Genomic DNA, 15,975 nt, shown 5'->3' on the forward strand with positions numbered 1-15,975 from the left:
GCGTTAAATCCGCCTCTCCTATAGTCTGCATAACCGATTATATATTACAATGTCATTAACCCGTTTTAATTTAAATATATATCTGTTGCTGATGTTCATTTACATTATAAAATTTATTTAAAAAAACCAAAAGAATCATTTTTTACCACTAAAAATTAAAGCCATTTTTAAGAATATGGAAATGAAATATTTTCCTGTCTTACTCAAATATTTTATTTCTTAAAACATGAAAACTTTAAGTATTATTCGTCGAAAAGAAGTCCATAGGCGCCAAATGCCAAAGCCACGTCAGCTTGAGCCCAGAATCTGTGGTAAGTAAATACGGGAACAGCACCACCGTTGAGATAAGCTTCAACTTTTGGCCAGTCTGGATCGTTCTTATACCAAGAACGGATTTTGATGAAGGTGGCGGAAGAGTCGATGACGTCGCCGTTGGGGTATTTACCAGTCCATCCGCTAGGAACATAGACCTGTTCGTTGAAACGGGAGTAGTCATCACGACTCTCTGGCGCGGATATACCCTTCTCGGTTTGATACAAGTCGTACAAGGCATCCAATAATTTTTTGGCGGTAGCCTTGGCATTAGCGTCATTGGCCTTGGCCGCATAATACGATAATGTTCTAGCCGTTGCTGAAGCAGTTCCTATATCCTTTCCATAAGAGGTAATTGTTACATGAGCATCAGGAGCGTCAGAAGACCATGCAAGATTAGCCGGCATTTCGAAATCATTGCCGTTCCATTTTATACTAGCTATAACCCAATTAACCCACTTGGCTAATATGGCTTGGGCTTTAGAATCTCCAGTGACGTAATAGTACTGAGCGAGACGATCAGCTGACCATGGTTGCATTCCAAACCATCTGTTGGATGGAGGGTCGTGATACACGGGTTCCCAGTCATAGAACATGCCATGGAAGGTGTTGGACAACAAGTCGGAATCCGGAGTTTCATATCTGCCCTTCCAGGAATTGGTAACACCACCCGCGAAGGCACCCTCGCTAGTTTGCAGGTACTCGTACAACTCCAACTGTCTGTCCAAAGAGTTCTGCCAGTCTTCCACAGCCGTGGCACCTTTGGGTTTGAGATTGGCGTCGTTGCTAAGGGCGTAAGCAGCAAGTGGGTTCTGGTATCCGAAGTGAGAGGCTCCATCTCCAATACGCCAGGCCCAGCCGTACTGAGCATTGTAAGAAGCGCCCCATGCGAAGTACCAACTGATTAGGTAATGGGCGCTCTCCTTGCCAGTCCCGCCTTGACAAGCTTGAGCACCAATACAGTTTCCTATTTTCTTGAAGTATTTGTCGAACAACGAATAACTGCAACATTACATAACTCAATTAGAACTCTTTGGCATTATATACCTCCAGTTTGTTACCGTAAATAATCGCCAAGTTTGGAAGCCTTTGAAACAGTATCAGAAACAGACCAATATTGACCTTTCTCTGTTGCCCACTTTGCTGCCCAGAAAGCAGCTTGGACAGCTCTGGCATCAGCATCCGGAGCAGCAGTGTATTTGTATTGATGCGCATATGAATTATCTTTGGTGAACAAGTCTAAGAAACCATTGGGTCCTCCATATCTATAAAAAAATATTTTTTCTTTAAACATTTTCTTTACCTTACTTTTAATAAATATAACTTACATAGCAAAACTAATTATAAAAATTATAATGAATAATTCAATAATAAAATAAATTAAGTATTATTATCTATAATTATAATTATCTTTAATATTTTAATTTTATTAGTGTAGTTAGAAATAAATTATCAAATAAATATGTTTTTATTTTAGCAATGTACAGCAGTAATATTTAATCTACAATATATTAAACCAATAATAGCATTGCAAAAAGTTAATAATATAAAAGATTAAATAATAGTTACAATTAATAAAACATAGTTTCTTAATAAGACTATATTATTGTATTTAAAACGACTAAATTTGGGCGATAATGCTGATATTAAAGGTTTTGGAATAAGTTCTCAGGACACCTATAATTTTTCCACAAAATAACCAAAAACTACGCACCATTTCAATATATTTCATAGGAATTGTCAACACACATTATTATTTCAAGCGTATAGTAACAGAATTGAGGGAAAATGTTCCATCAAAATGACACCTCTGTTCATACAACTGAAAGAAATATCAATCTAAAATCAATGAATTAAGGGACAATTTTTTCACATCTGGTTTCATATATTCGTTGGATTTAACTCTTTTTAAATTCTGGCTTTTCTTATACCCCAAAAGAAAGCCTTAAATAACATTGATCGATCCGCAAAAAGCTAGCATAAAGAAGAAAATGAATTTTATAATTAATTTTCAATCGCCATACCTTAAAATTGGTATATTAATTATATTCGATTTAGAAAAATAGTCTCAGAGGGATGAAGATGTATCAGCAGATGAAATAAAGTAGTAAATGAAAATAAATAGAAGTGTGAATACCTGAAATATTAAATTTTTGAAAAAATTATATACTTAAAATGCCAGTGTATCTCAATAGAATTTGGAATATTACAACTTTAGACAGCAATCATCTAGTATCACCAGTATCAATCTGTAGCGATCTTGAGGCATGTCGAGGTTTACATCGTGGAATAACTGTGTACCAAATACCCAAAAATATAATACCAGGTGTTGACACGGGCGGGGTGATAGCAGCGCCAACTATCAAACAATAACGATTATCTGGCAACCCCGAGACGTTTATCATATTTAGGGATGTTATTGAAGGATACTTTCGATCATATACCTGAACATCGTTTGGTTCAGACGTGCCACCATCCACTGCCCAAACCTCGTCAACAGGTAAACCCAGCGCCGATCCATTTTATCACTAGATTTTTCCACATTTTATTTTATCTCGTCAATAAATAACGGTCTAAAAGTCTATTCACAAGAAAATGCCTGTCTAAAATACTGATCAATGTCAAGTTAGTTAATAATGTTATAAGGTCTAAAGTAATAATCTTGTTTACGTTATGAATAACGTCATTTCAAGGAAAAAAAATTAAGTAAATTTTCCATACTTGAACTGATCACAAGTTGGTTGAGGTACAGTCCTCCACACTGATTCTTCCGGTCCTCTTTGATAGTTATTGAAAAGTGATGGTCCCCCTGAACCATCTTCGCAGGCTCCCTGGGTGTTACTAAATCTATAGACGTTGTCCACATCGAATAGCCAGTGCATTGAGTAATAGCTGTCTGTACCATAAGCATTTTTCAGCTCTTGGTAAATAGGATCCTGACCTAAGAGCATCCGTATTTTAATTAATATGGAGTTATGGTTTAAAATGTCGCTGAGCTTACCAACAGGGACGCTAGAATCTGATAAGGAAGGGTATTGGCTCGGAGTATCCCATTCGGCTTGGAAGGTAGCAGGTTTGCTAGGATCATAAGCGCCATTAGCTGACTGCAGAGCAGGTATGGCGTATTGTTCCAAAATATTCCAAGCTTGGTTGAAGGAACTGAAGTCTCCTGTTATAGCACCGTGCATAGCTTCTAGCCAGACATGGTAACTGGAAGTTAATACATTATTTAGGACACTAAATATATGAGCATAAAATATTACCTGAAAGCTTCAGATGTGGTTTGATGTCCTTGATCCGGAGCTTCGACAATCAGCGTCTCCACGCTGTGGTAGGGTACACCTTGCGAGGAAAAGTATCCATTGGCTGAATTGTGGATTTTATTGTACTGTTGTAGAAAACGATCGGTGTAAACTCCTGCGTAGATTCCCACAATACAGTATAGTACCAAAATGGCCAAAGATGCTCTCATATTGCTTGAATAGAAAATTGTAATTGTTATAACTAATATTAACTAATATTGAACATTGGAGAGGAATATTTTACTAACATATTATCAAAAATATTAAAAGATTTACCAATTGTTAAACAACTATTAAAGAACCAATAACTTAAGTAATGCTAGACCCTCAACGAAGAATTATGGAAATAGAACTGCCTATGCCATGTATGGGTGATCTCTGAGGTAAAATAATCTTAAGGTGGCATGATATACAAAGAGATTAATCAAAAGGAAAAACCGCTGTTTTTTACGATGATAATAGCCCCATCCAATCCAATCACCCCATAAAAATTGTAAGGAGTTTAGCTGGGAAGTTTTGATACATCCCATGTACAGCCCACACCTTGCCTCACCGGACTCATTTGTTTTGGTCTCTGAAAAACTCTTTCACCGATGCATCGTCTAGCGAAAATCGCTTGATTCGTTTTTTCATTTTTGAAATCCTGTTTTACCACTGATTAGTGTTTGAAAAATAGCTGACAAACGAAATTCCTTTTCCCCAATCGATATATTTTAGAATTCATTCATATTACTTCATTGTATAAAGTTAAAATATAAAATAGGCTTTTGAATATCTTGAGTATCTTGAATATTTTGACTATCTAGTACTATTCGTTGTTGGTAGTACTGGTTGCATATATTACCTTTGAATATTCGTATTTTATAGATATAAGAACCTTTAATTTTTTTTTCGGATTTAAGCGATTATTGATGAAAATATTTTAATGAATTATTGAACAGAGAAAATAAAAAAGAGAGTAAAAAATGATTTCGTTAAACCACCTAAAACTATTATTGGTAACCCATGCGAATCAACAATAAAATTGACAGTGTTTGCCAATGATAAAAATAATATTTGGAATAATAGAAATCCGGCTAGGTTGGTGCAGTGGTCAAGACGACTGGACGTTCCTCCTACAGGCGCGATAATCGGCGATTCAAATCCTACTGGGACATGGGTGTAGTTTATGTGTGTAATTGTAAATATCTGTATAAGCAACAGTTGACAATGAATGACCAACCCGGTCACGCCAGTAACCAAGCTGGGTAATACCGGATGTATTTTAAGATGGTCTCTAAGTGAATCTCTAATTTAATACCGAAGACCGTGGTTCGGAGCCCACGTTAATCAATAGGTTCAGTCCAGATAAACTCTCGTTGGTAAAAAGAAAACTTTAAAATATACTTTAATAATGTGTAATAGAAAGAAATGTAACTTTATAAGCTATACTTGATATTCAATGTACCCTCATGTTATCGATTATCCCCATCATCAATCTCATATAAAAACTGCTATTTTACTAATGTGCCTATTTCGGAAACAAAATAATCGAAAATAATCCAAATAAAAAAAAAGAAATATATAATTACAATTTATAACAAAATGTGTATAAGTTTTAAGGAAAGGGTAATTACTCCACTATGGAATAAAGTACATTAAAATAACTTTTTGTATATAAATATAACAAATATTAATAGTTACTAATGAAAAGTGTCGTGAAATAGTTTTAGTATTTGTAAAAATATGGCGATAAAACAATACCAAACCAAAGTAACTTTTATGTCAATGCAATACAATATTTCACTGAGTTAGTCACAATTCGGTTGTATAGATGGCGCCACACACATAATATTGATTTCGAAAAGGAATTTAATAATTGAATATAAAGTTCTAATACTTACCTGTTTTAGCAGCAATAAGGGGACAGCAATAATAGCATTATATTTTCCACACTAAGCATTAAGCATCTGATAAGCGAATTAAAATTAAAAAACTATATTTCTTCATATTTACATTGAATTTATCACGTAATTCATCGATTATAAAGTACACACTGAAAATCATATTGAAAATAGATTATTAAAATAAATATTTTGAAATATATCTCTAAATATATCTTTATTAACGTATTTATATTATCATTAAAGTGAAAATAGCATGGTTTATAAATAAATCTCGATCCATAAAAGAAAATCTAAATACTGAATTACATTATAATTAGTTCTCTGTGGAAAGCTGTAAAAAAAACTTTAAAATATATCCGAACACTAATTTTATCGATAATTAATTTTAAAACTTATCAGATAAAAAAATACACCGCAATTTATTTTTAGTTTCACGTTCTTAAATTTCCAAAACAAAAGTTACAATATCATTAAAATATAGACAAGAATATGGCATACTTGATACCACCTGGCTGATTTTATTTCCTAATGTTAACAAAAAAATTACGTAAGCTATGCGAGATGAGAAATAAGAATAAAAAATAGTGTATAATTAAAAAGCAATTTATGGCAAAATTAGAAATAGTTTTTTTGTCTTAAGAGAACAAAAACTAATTTAAGATTATAGATTCTGGGAAGTCGTTGACTTATATGCTCACAAACACAAACGCAAACAAAATATGAATTTTCGGTATTATTTTAATAATGTTACAGAGTATTCATAATACCACCCGTCCAATGAATAATGAAATTAATAGTTTCTAACTGCATTATTACATATAACCGATGAAATTTATGTAATTTGGTCTGATATAAGTTGCAATTAATTGGAGATAAACTTTCACCATTTTGATCCTTCTTTTGTATATTATATTAAAATTGTTATTTTTTATTTTAAAATGTCCCACATATTGACTGAATTATGTCATCGGCCTTTACAAACTATATCTTATATTATGAAATTAGCTATGCGTTTATCTTTTTTAAAATGAATTCGAAAACAATAAATGTTATATTAAAATATATTTTATTTAGTTATGTATATAAAACTATTCATTGAAAAGAAGACCATATGCACCAAAAGCAAGGGCAATGTCAGCTTGTGCCCAGAATCTGTGGTAAGTGAATGTGGGAGCTTCTCCACCATTGAGGTAAGCTTCAACTTTTGGCCAGTCTGGATCGTTTTTGTACCATGAACGGATTTTGATGAAGGTGGCGGAAGAGTCGATGACATCACCATTGGGGTATGTACCTGTCCATCCGTTTGGAACGTAGACTGGTTCGTTGAAACGGCTGTAATCGTCACGAACCTCTGGGGCAGAAATACCTTTAGAAGTTTGGTATCTGGTATATAGGGCATCCAACAGTTTCTTGGCAGTGCTTTTAGCATTGCTATCGTTAGCTTTGGCGGCATAGTAACTTAAAGTACGCGCAGTGGCTCCTGCAGTACCCAAATCCTGTCCCCAGGAAGTAATGGTGACATGGGCATTAGGTGGATCTCCAGACCATCCTAGATTAGCGGGCATTTCGAAGTCATCTCCGTTCCATTTGATGTTGGGAATAACCCAGTTGACCCATTTAGCTAAAATAGCTTGAGCTCTGGTATCACCAGTGACGTAGTAATATTGAGCAAGACGATCAGCAGACCAAGGTTGCATTCCAAACCATCTGTTGGATGGAGGGTCATGATACACAGGTTCCCAATCGTAGAACATGCCATGGAAAGTGTTGGCCATCAAATCGGAATCGGGTGTTTCATATCTTCCTTTCCACGAGTTGGTAACACCACCAGCGAATGCTCCTTCGGGTGTCTGCAAAAATTCGTATAGCTCCAGTTGTCTTTCTAGTGAAGTTTGCCAGTCCTGAGCAGCAGTAGCTCCTTTAGGTTTAAGATTTGCGTCATTGGAGAGAGCGTAGGCCGCCAAAGGATTTTGATAACCGAAGTGAGCAGCTCCATCTCCGATACGCCAAGCCCAACTGTACTGTGCATTGTAAGAGGCACCCCAGGCAAAGTACCAATTAATCAGATAATGTGCACTGTCTTTTCCACTAGCTCCTTGACAACTCCAAGCGCCAACGCAGTTTCCAATTTTCTTGAAGTATTTGTCATACATGGAATATCTAAACATGAATGAGTAAATATGAGGTAAATCTTATGTAGAAATGTAGTTTTACCTGAGGTAATCACCCATTTTAGATGCTTTAGATACGGCATCGGCAACGACCCCGTATTGTCCTTTCTCGGTGGCCCATTTCGCAGCCCAGAAAGCGGCTTGAACAGCTCTTGCATCGGCATCGGGAGCAGCAGTGTATTTGTATTGGTGAGCATAGGAGTTGTCTTTAGTGAATAGATCTAAGAAACCATTTTGACCACCATATCTGTTACAAAACAGATATATTAACGAAAACTAGAATTAAATCACTAAAATATCACTGATTACCGGAATTGATCGCAAGTTGGTTGTGGAATGGTTCTCCAGACGGATTCTTCAGGACCTCTTTGGTACGTGTTAAATAGAGATGGACCTCCATAACCATCTTCGCACTGTCCCTGGGTGTTACTAAATCCATATACGTTGTCAATATCGAATATCCAGTGCATAGAATACATAACATCTGATCCGTAGGCGCTCTTTAATTCATTGGCGATTGGATCCTGACCTGTAATTTAATCGTTTTTTATGTAACGAAATAAATTTTAATGTTTACGTGTTAACATACCTACTGGGACACTACTATCAATAAGTGATGGATATTCGCTTGGACTGTCCAGCTCAGCTTGATACGTAGCAGGTTTGCTGGGGTCGTAGGCACCATTCGCTGATTGTAAAGCAGGAATGGCATATTGTTCTAAAATATTCCAGGCATTGCTGAATGACGAGAAGTCGCCGGTGATGGCTCCATGCATAGCTTCCAACCATACGTGATAACTAAGAAACAACGCATAAATTTTAACACCAAAATAAAATAATATAGACAGTTGTACCTGAAGGCCTCTGATGTGGTTTGATGACCATGATCAGGAGCTTCGACCATCAATGTTTCAACGCTGTGATAGGGTATACCTTGGGAAGAGAAATATCCATTTGCGGAATTGTGGATTTTATTATATTGCTCCAAGAATCGATCAGTATAGACACCTGCGTGGATACCCACCACGCAGGCTATCGCCAACACGGCTAAAGGTGCTCTCATAATCCTTTATAAACACAAATAACATTGGTTTAATTAACACTAATTTTTTTGTTACTTTTAAATATTTTTAAAGCAAATTATAATATAAAAAATTAATACAAACAACCAATTATTCTTACCTTGGTTCGACCAGGCACGCACAAGGAATTATCCTCTGATTTCAGTTCTACGGTTTATATATCTAAGGCTAAATCAGAAGAAGCGATAAACAAATTGCATTTTATCAATTCCGTCTAATGGTAAATAACAAACAAATGCCAAAAAAAGGTATCAAAATAATTATTTTCAAGTGTTTTTGAATTTATTTACTGATATCTTTTTATATATAGGATTGGTCACTAAGCGCCTAATTGTTTATTGTTGTTTTTGTTGTTAATTATCCACTGTACTTCAAATGATAAAATGGTGTTACGTGAATTTGTATTGAATATGTTTTTAGTTATTGTTCCTTGATTAGTAAAGTGTAAAGTGAAATGTTGTTTCCAAGTGATTTTTGTTTCCCAATTTTAATATTAAATATTAGAATAATTTAGTTTATAAATAATTTTATAGTAAATTAATTCGTATTAACAATTAACAATAATATTTTTACCAAAAAAAAAACATTAAGTTCTCAAGTAAATATTACCCCAAAAATGTATCAAAATTCATATAAAGGCGATTCTTCACCATTCAGCAAAATAATATAAGGTCCATTTAGAGCCTTGATAACAACAACAATCAATGTTAAAGCATGGTGACTGCTTCTATAAAATATTTGGTATTTTTGGCAATAAAATTCCTCAAGCCGCTATTATTTAAACGTGTTTTGTGTCATTTACATTTCTCTGATGATATTTTGTCCCTATGAGAATGATAAAAATGTTTAAAAATTGCAGAATTTTACTTCAGACAATTTATCACAATCAACATGTGTTCCTTGATTAAGTTCTAATAAGATATTATATAATAACCATAAGGCATTTAAGACGACATTTTATTCATTTTTCTCTTTTCAATTTAGACAATAACCCAAGAAGTGACCACTCCATAATTACACCCTGTGTACACGAATTGCTTGAAATAATAGACATATAGCGTTTAAATAATATTGGTAATAATACCAATATAATTAAGTATCACCTTTTGTAAATTTCAGTTCAAAACACTTTAAAAAGATACTTATATCGATTGGTGTAAGGGTCAACTAATACCAAAGCAGTGAAATTCTGAATCTGTAATAATCCCAAAAGGAAATCATCAATTGACTCTATGGGCGTTCCAAAATGAACGAAATCAAACAAAATGTGTTCATATTCGAAACAGTTTGAAACAAACAATTGTTCCATTTTCGAGAAGAAGTTGCCCTTTAGGTTACTATGTGAGTGAACATCTTGAAATTAAAAAAAACAGCCAACAAGCGCTGTAAGATTCATCGTAATAATTATCAGAGGTTTAGATATATTTTCATTGTTGTTTTGTATGGCCGTTCAACAAGTCGCCAATTTTGTCTTTCCAATAAAATAAAATAATTTTTTAAGTAAACTAAACTTTTTTATTATTTTAAACCCTTCATATTTCACCACTTATGTATATAAATTGTGTTTGTATTAGATATTTACAGGCTGCCTGATATTTTTTTCATTTTAAACAGACATTTATTGAGAAAAATTAGTACTATATATTTTATAGTATCAAAATAAAATGCTAGTTAATAATACAATTAAATTTTTCCATATTTCTGGCAACATCGATATATTTTCGCTCTTCTTCAGCATCTTAAAACTGTGTGCCGGCCAAGCCATGCCTCTGCAGTCTCAATAAGTAGTAATATAATCAGAAATAGTTATGTTGTACAAAGTTGTCGATAGTCTATTCAAAGTTACGTCATCTAAATTTGTGAAATCAAAACGTCGCAATGTTGTCTCATCAACTCTGAGTTTTAGTTTAGTTGAGCTTTGATACACAACGAAATTTTAATCTAAATAAAATAATTGAACGAAAATGTTATCAAATATAATTAATTTTAACATTACTGTACTTCTAGTGAGTTATAACCTCTTATCACTATTGCTTTCAAGAACTTTACATACGTCTGACAACTGGGCGACTTTGACAGGCTCATTCGTGTACGAGTTCGAACTAATCAGACAGCATTGTGTCTCTTTTTAACTAGAAAAAAATGAGTAGGAAAATATTGTCTGGCCATTAAACGAATACACAAACTGTGGCAGGCAATACATTAAATATCTTGATGATCTAGGTACAAAAATACTTTGATAGACTATAAGCAAATTCTGGAGTCTAATTAATATAATTTTAAATTTTGAAAAGTGGATGCATATTTTTCTAGAGAATTATATATTTTTTAACTTTTTTAAACTATTTTTCAATAAGTTTGTCTATTACCCAATAACATAACAACTTTGTCCCAGTACTTTTAACCTTTAAGAAATCCGTCAAGAGCAAAAATTCAATTCTTTTGTAACTTTGATATTTCTTCATTCATGAGAAGATTAAACTATTATTATTAATTAAATTAAATTAAGTGTAAAAAACTAAAAAATAATTCCCAAATGTCAGAATAAAATGAGGGTATAATGGGAGTTTATATCGAATTAAAAATATTTTATCTTATTGCTAAAGTTAGTGTACCAAGATATGTGGTTATGTTAATTATTTTGGTATTCAGTTTATTTTGCAGATTTAAGTCATTCTGACTTTTAACTAATTCTGTGGATGAACGGTTTTAATCAAACAAAGTATTAAAATGTATATATATATAAAGTATATAAATAAAGTATTTTTCATCAGACTTAGTATATGGTGTTTGGAAGTAACACACTAACAAGATTCGTTCGGTTTTACCACGAAATACCAAGTTTCCAGTACTATCTAGACCCATTTTCCTTGACAATAACGAAAATAAAAGAAACAACACAGAATATTCCTAGTGCTTTTTAAAAACCTTCTTTCAATATATTGTTCCCTAGTAAATACGAAATCCAATACACTCATAATTAAAGTAAATCTTCAGCTGCAACAGTGCTCAAAATAATAAACATTTAGGTAATAATATAATATAATTCTTATAAATTATGTAATGATAGTGAAAACATTAGCTGAATATTAAAAGTTATAACTCGATTAAAAATCTTTGACGTTCAAAGGGTGGTATAAATATTTATCCCAGTTCATAAAAATTACCGATTTTTTCTCTATAAAAGAGTAAACAATATATATTTAAAAAAATAGGGAACTATTTATGTCATAGTTATAGAAAATATTTCATATAAAAGATATAATATCATTTTAAAATATTTATTTCATTCAACATAATTCGTAACATTAATCTATTCATTGAAAAGAAGACCATATGCACCAAAAGCAAGCGCAATGTCAGCTTGTGCCCAGAATCTGTGGTAAGTGAATGTGGGAGCTTCTCCACCATTGAGGTAAGCTTCAACTTTTGGCCAGTCTGGATCGTTTTTGTACCATGAACGGATTTTGATGAAGGTGGCGGAAGAGTCAATGACATCACCATTGGGGTATGTACCTGTCCATCCGTTTGGAACGTAGACTGGTTCGTTGAAACGGCTGTAATCGTCACGAACCTCTGGGGCAGAAATACCTTTAGAAGTTTGGTATCTGGTATATAGGGCATCCAACAGTTTCTTGGCAGTGCTTTTAGCATTGCTGTCGTTAGCTTTGGCGGCATAGTAACTTAAAGTACGCGCAGTGGCTCCTGCAGTACCCAAATCCTGTCCCCAGGAAGTAATGGTGACATGGGCATTAGGTGGATCTCCAGACCATCCTAGATTAGCGGGCATTTCGAAGTCATCTCCGTTCCATTTGATGTTGGGAATAACCCAGTTGACCCATTTAGCTAAAATAGCTTGAGCTCTGGTATCACCAGTGACGTAGTAATATTGAGCAAGACGATCAGCAGACCAAGGTTGCATTCCAAACCATCTGTTGGATGGAGGGTCATGATACACAGGTTCCCAATCGTAGAACATGCCATGGAAAGTGTTGGCCATCAAATCGGAATCAGGTGTTTCATATCTTCCTTTCCACGAGTTGGTAACACCACCAGCGAATGCTCCTTCGGGTGTCTGCAAAAATTCGTATAGCTCCAGTTGTCTATCTAGTGAAGTTTGCCAGTCCTGAGCAGCAGTAGCTCCTTTAGGTTTAAGATTTGCGTCGTTGGAGAGAGCGTAGGCGGCCAAAGGATTTTGATAACCGAAGTGAGCAGCTCCATCTCCGATACGCCAAGCCCAACTGTACTGTGCATTGTAAGAGGCACCCCAGGCAAAGTACCAATTAATCAGATAATGTGCACTGTCTTTTCCACTAGCTCCTTGACAACTCCAAGCACCAACGCAGTTTCCAATTTTCTTGAAGTATTTGTCATACATGGAATATCTAAACATGTATGAGTAAATATGAGGTAAATCTTATCTAGAAATGTAGTTTTACCTGAGGTAATCACCCATTTTAGATGCTTTAGATACGGCATCGGCAACGACCCCGTATTGTCCTTTCTCGGTGGCCCATTTCGCAGCCCAGAAAGCGGCTTGAACAGCTCTTGCATCGGCATCGGGAGCAGCAGTGTATTTGTATTGGTGAGCATAGGAGTTGTCTTTAGTGAATAGATCTAAGAAACCATTTTGACCACCATATCTGTTACAAAACAGATATATTAACAAAAACTAGAATTAAATCACTAAAATATCACTGATTACCTGAATTGATCGCAAGTTGGTTGTGGAATGGTTCTCCAGACGGATTCTTCAGGACCTCTTTGGTACGTGTTAAATAGAGATGGACCTCCATAACCATCTTCGCACTGTCCCTGGGTGTTACTAAATCCATATACGTTGTCAATATCGAAAATCCAGTGCATAGAATACATAACATCTGATCCGTAAGCGCTCTTTAATTCATTGGCGATTGGATCCTGACCTGTAATTTAATCGTTTTTTATGTAACGAAATAAATTTTAATGTTTACGTGTTAACATACCTACTGGGACACTACTATCAATAAGTGATGGATATTCGCTTGGACTGTCCAGCTCAGCTTGATACGTAGCAGGTTTGCTGGGGTCGTAGGCACCATTCGCTGATTGTAAAGCAGGAATGGCATATTGTTCTAAAATATTCCAGGCATTGCTGAATGACGAGAAGTCGCCGGTGATGGCTCCATGCATAGCCTCCAACCATACATGATAACTAGGAAACAACGCGTAAATATCAAAACCAAAATAAAATTATATAGACAGTTGTACCTGAAGGCCTCTGAGGTAGTTTGATGACCATGATCAGGAGCCTCGACCATCAATGTTTCAACGCTGTGATAGGGTATACCTTGGGAAGAGAAATATCCATTTGCGGAGTTGTGTATTTTATTATATTGCTCCAAGAAACGGTCAGTATAGACACCTGCGTGGATACCCACCACGCAGGCTATCGCCAAAATGGCCAAAGATACTCGCATAATCCTATAGAAAACCGGTCATAGTTTTAGTAAATTTAAAATACAACTTATTTTATTAAACAAGTTAAATACATTTTCAGATATACGTAATAACTTACCTTATTTCAATCGCTTGAACACAAGGAATGGCTACTCGGTGTTCGATCGATCTTTTTATACCTCCAGAAAGTCGAAAGTGAAGATGATCTCAAGATAAAAATGTGATTCAAGCACGTTGAACTGCAATATTGTCAACAATAAACAGGAACAAAACAAACACAATTGGTACTTGACTTGTTCGCTGATATTAGTCTAATAATAACATTGGAATTGATGACCAAAAACAACAATTTTTTCAGCATTTTGTTATCACTTGTAATCGGAACCGCTCATGAATAACATCACTTTCTGCCAATTGGAATTCTTATTCAACGTATTGTCAGTGTAGTGAAATCTTTTTTTAATAAGGATTGATCTTTTGGAATAACATGTAACAGGTAACAATATATTTGTTGTAAAATGTTATAACACTGTAGAATAAATTATTACTAAATTTTTTAACAACATATTGGAAAAACTAATAAGATATTTCCAATTGTTCCAAAGCAAGAGATCATGCTAAATGGCATTTTCTTCTTAGAATATTACGATTGATTTTTGAAATTTCAAAATAATTCTATACAGCGAATTTTGCTACAGTTTTAATTGGTTTTAAAAGTAGTATTAATTATTTGGTGAGCTCATCAAAAACATAAATAGTATTTACAACTTGTATTGATGGTTTATGGAGCTTAACTCACAAATCCAATTGGGATTGTTGTAGGAAACCCATTTTTTGACAAAGGTAATAATATGATGTAAAAATCTTTTTTTTATGATTGAAACTTGATGGCCTGTCTTGTTCGATCAGCTAGAAACTTTCATTACAATACATTTATTTTAGCTAAACTTTTTTCCTGTTAAAATTTCATTAAACATATTTTATTCAGTACAAATTCCAAAGTAGCAACGGTATTCTGTATCATCAGCGCGCATATTTTCTAAAGAGATACAAATTTATTTCAACACAATATTTTCTTAAACTTTCTGTTTGTTCAAATTACTGGACCCAGATTTGCCTCTTTTTCTGTTCTTTCTATTATCATTTTTATTCTGAGATACATTTACGAATTCTCTCATATCCACGAAATTTTTTTACAGGTTTTATATCTTCTTGAGCTTTATGATGACCAAAGGCATGCTATATTTTCTTAGAATCTATAAATATATGAAATATAAAAATGTTAAAATCTATAGTTGCGTATTCACAACTTATTTGTGAAAAGAGTTATTAAAAGTTTGAACAACTCTATCTCCTTAAACCAAAAAAAAGCAAGTGAATTATGTGTAAGTTTCACTAAATACATCAGATAGGATAGGCCTTCTATTATATTCTTCATTTAAGCACTTCTAGTGCTATTTGATAAATTTTGCAGCATAGGGTCATGTTACAGCGCTTTTCGTTGAAAAAAAGATGATTTCCTTCAATACTCAACCCAAACATGATGATTTCGTTTAGTTTGAACCTGTTCCTTATTTTCTGCTATTTTCACTGTTTTTAACGTTGATTTAACTACTCTCATACTTGACTGAATAAATCTTATCAATTTCTATTATTTAAATTGCTGTAAACCAAAAAACGTTTCCTCAGATGACTCTGATTTGACTCAAAACTCAAACAAAATAAAAACAATATAATGATACAAAATATCTGATGTATTTCCCAGGCTATATTGTTGACAAAT

The 15,975-nt window shown here is 34.1% G+C and overlaps 3 protein-coding genes across 3 annotated transcripts; all 3 read right to left on the reverse strand.

Moving 5' to 3' along the window:
• Positions 1-189: 189 nt before the first annotated feature.
• Positions 190-5,621, reverse strand: LOC143198858 (exoglucanase B). Its single transcript, XM_076408431.1, has 6 exons — positions 5,498-5,621; positions 3,576-3,788; positions 3,314-3,522; positions 3,034-3,253; positions 1,374-1,577; positions 190-1,314 (listed from the first exon to the last, which is right to left on the reverse strand). Exons 2-6 carry the CDS (start codon positions 3,782-3,784, stop codon positions 243-245), a joined length of 1,914 nt encoding a protein of 637 aa, XP_076264546.1. The 5' UTR covers positions 3,785-3,788; positions 5,498-5,621; the 3' UTR covers positions 190-242.
• A 928-nt stretch (positions 5,622-6,549) lies between these two features.
• Positions 6,550-8,992, reverse strand: LOC143198855 (exoglucanase B). Its single transcript, XM_076408427.1, has 6 exons — positions 8,854-8,992; positions 8,526-8,738; positions 8,261-8,469; positions 7,981-8,200; positions 7,715-7,918; positions 6,550-7,660 (listed from the first exon to the last, which is right to left on the reverse strand). Exons 2-6 carry the CDS (start codon positions 8,732-8,734, stop codon positions 6,589-6,591), a joined length of 1,914 nt encoding a protein of 637 aa, XP_076264542.1. The 5' UTR covers positions 8,735-8,738; positions 8,854-8,992; the 3' UTR covers positions 6,550-6,588.
• A 3,028-nt stretch (positions 8,993-12,020) lies between these two features.
• On the reverse strand, positions 12,021-14,457 carry LOC143198856 (endoglucanase F). The gene is made up of 6 exons (XM_076408428.1): positions 14,311-14,457; positions 14,004-14,216; positions 13,739-13,947; positions 13,459-13,678; positions 13,193-13,396; positions 12,021-13,138 (listed from the first exon to the last, which is right to left on the reverse strand). The coding sequence occupies exons 2-6, from the start codon at positions 14,210-14,212 to the stop codon at positions 12,067-12,069; spliced, it is 1,914 nt and encodes a 637-aa protein (XP_076264543.1). The 5' UTR covers positions 14,213-14,216; positions 14,311-14,457; the 3' UTR covers positions 12,021-12,066.
• Positions 14,458-15,975: the final 1,518 nt, after the last annotated feature.

Source organism: Rhynchophorus ferrugineus, unplaced genomic scaffold, assembly GCF_030347505.1.
Source record: "Rhynchophorus ferrugineus isolate W39M unplaced genomic scaffold, kcgeb_rfMv2 rfM6, whole genome shotgun sequence".
Lineage (NCBI taxonomy): Eukaryota > Metazoa > Arthropoda > Insecta > Coleoptera > Curculionidae > Rhynchophorus > Rhynchophorus ferrugineus.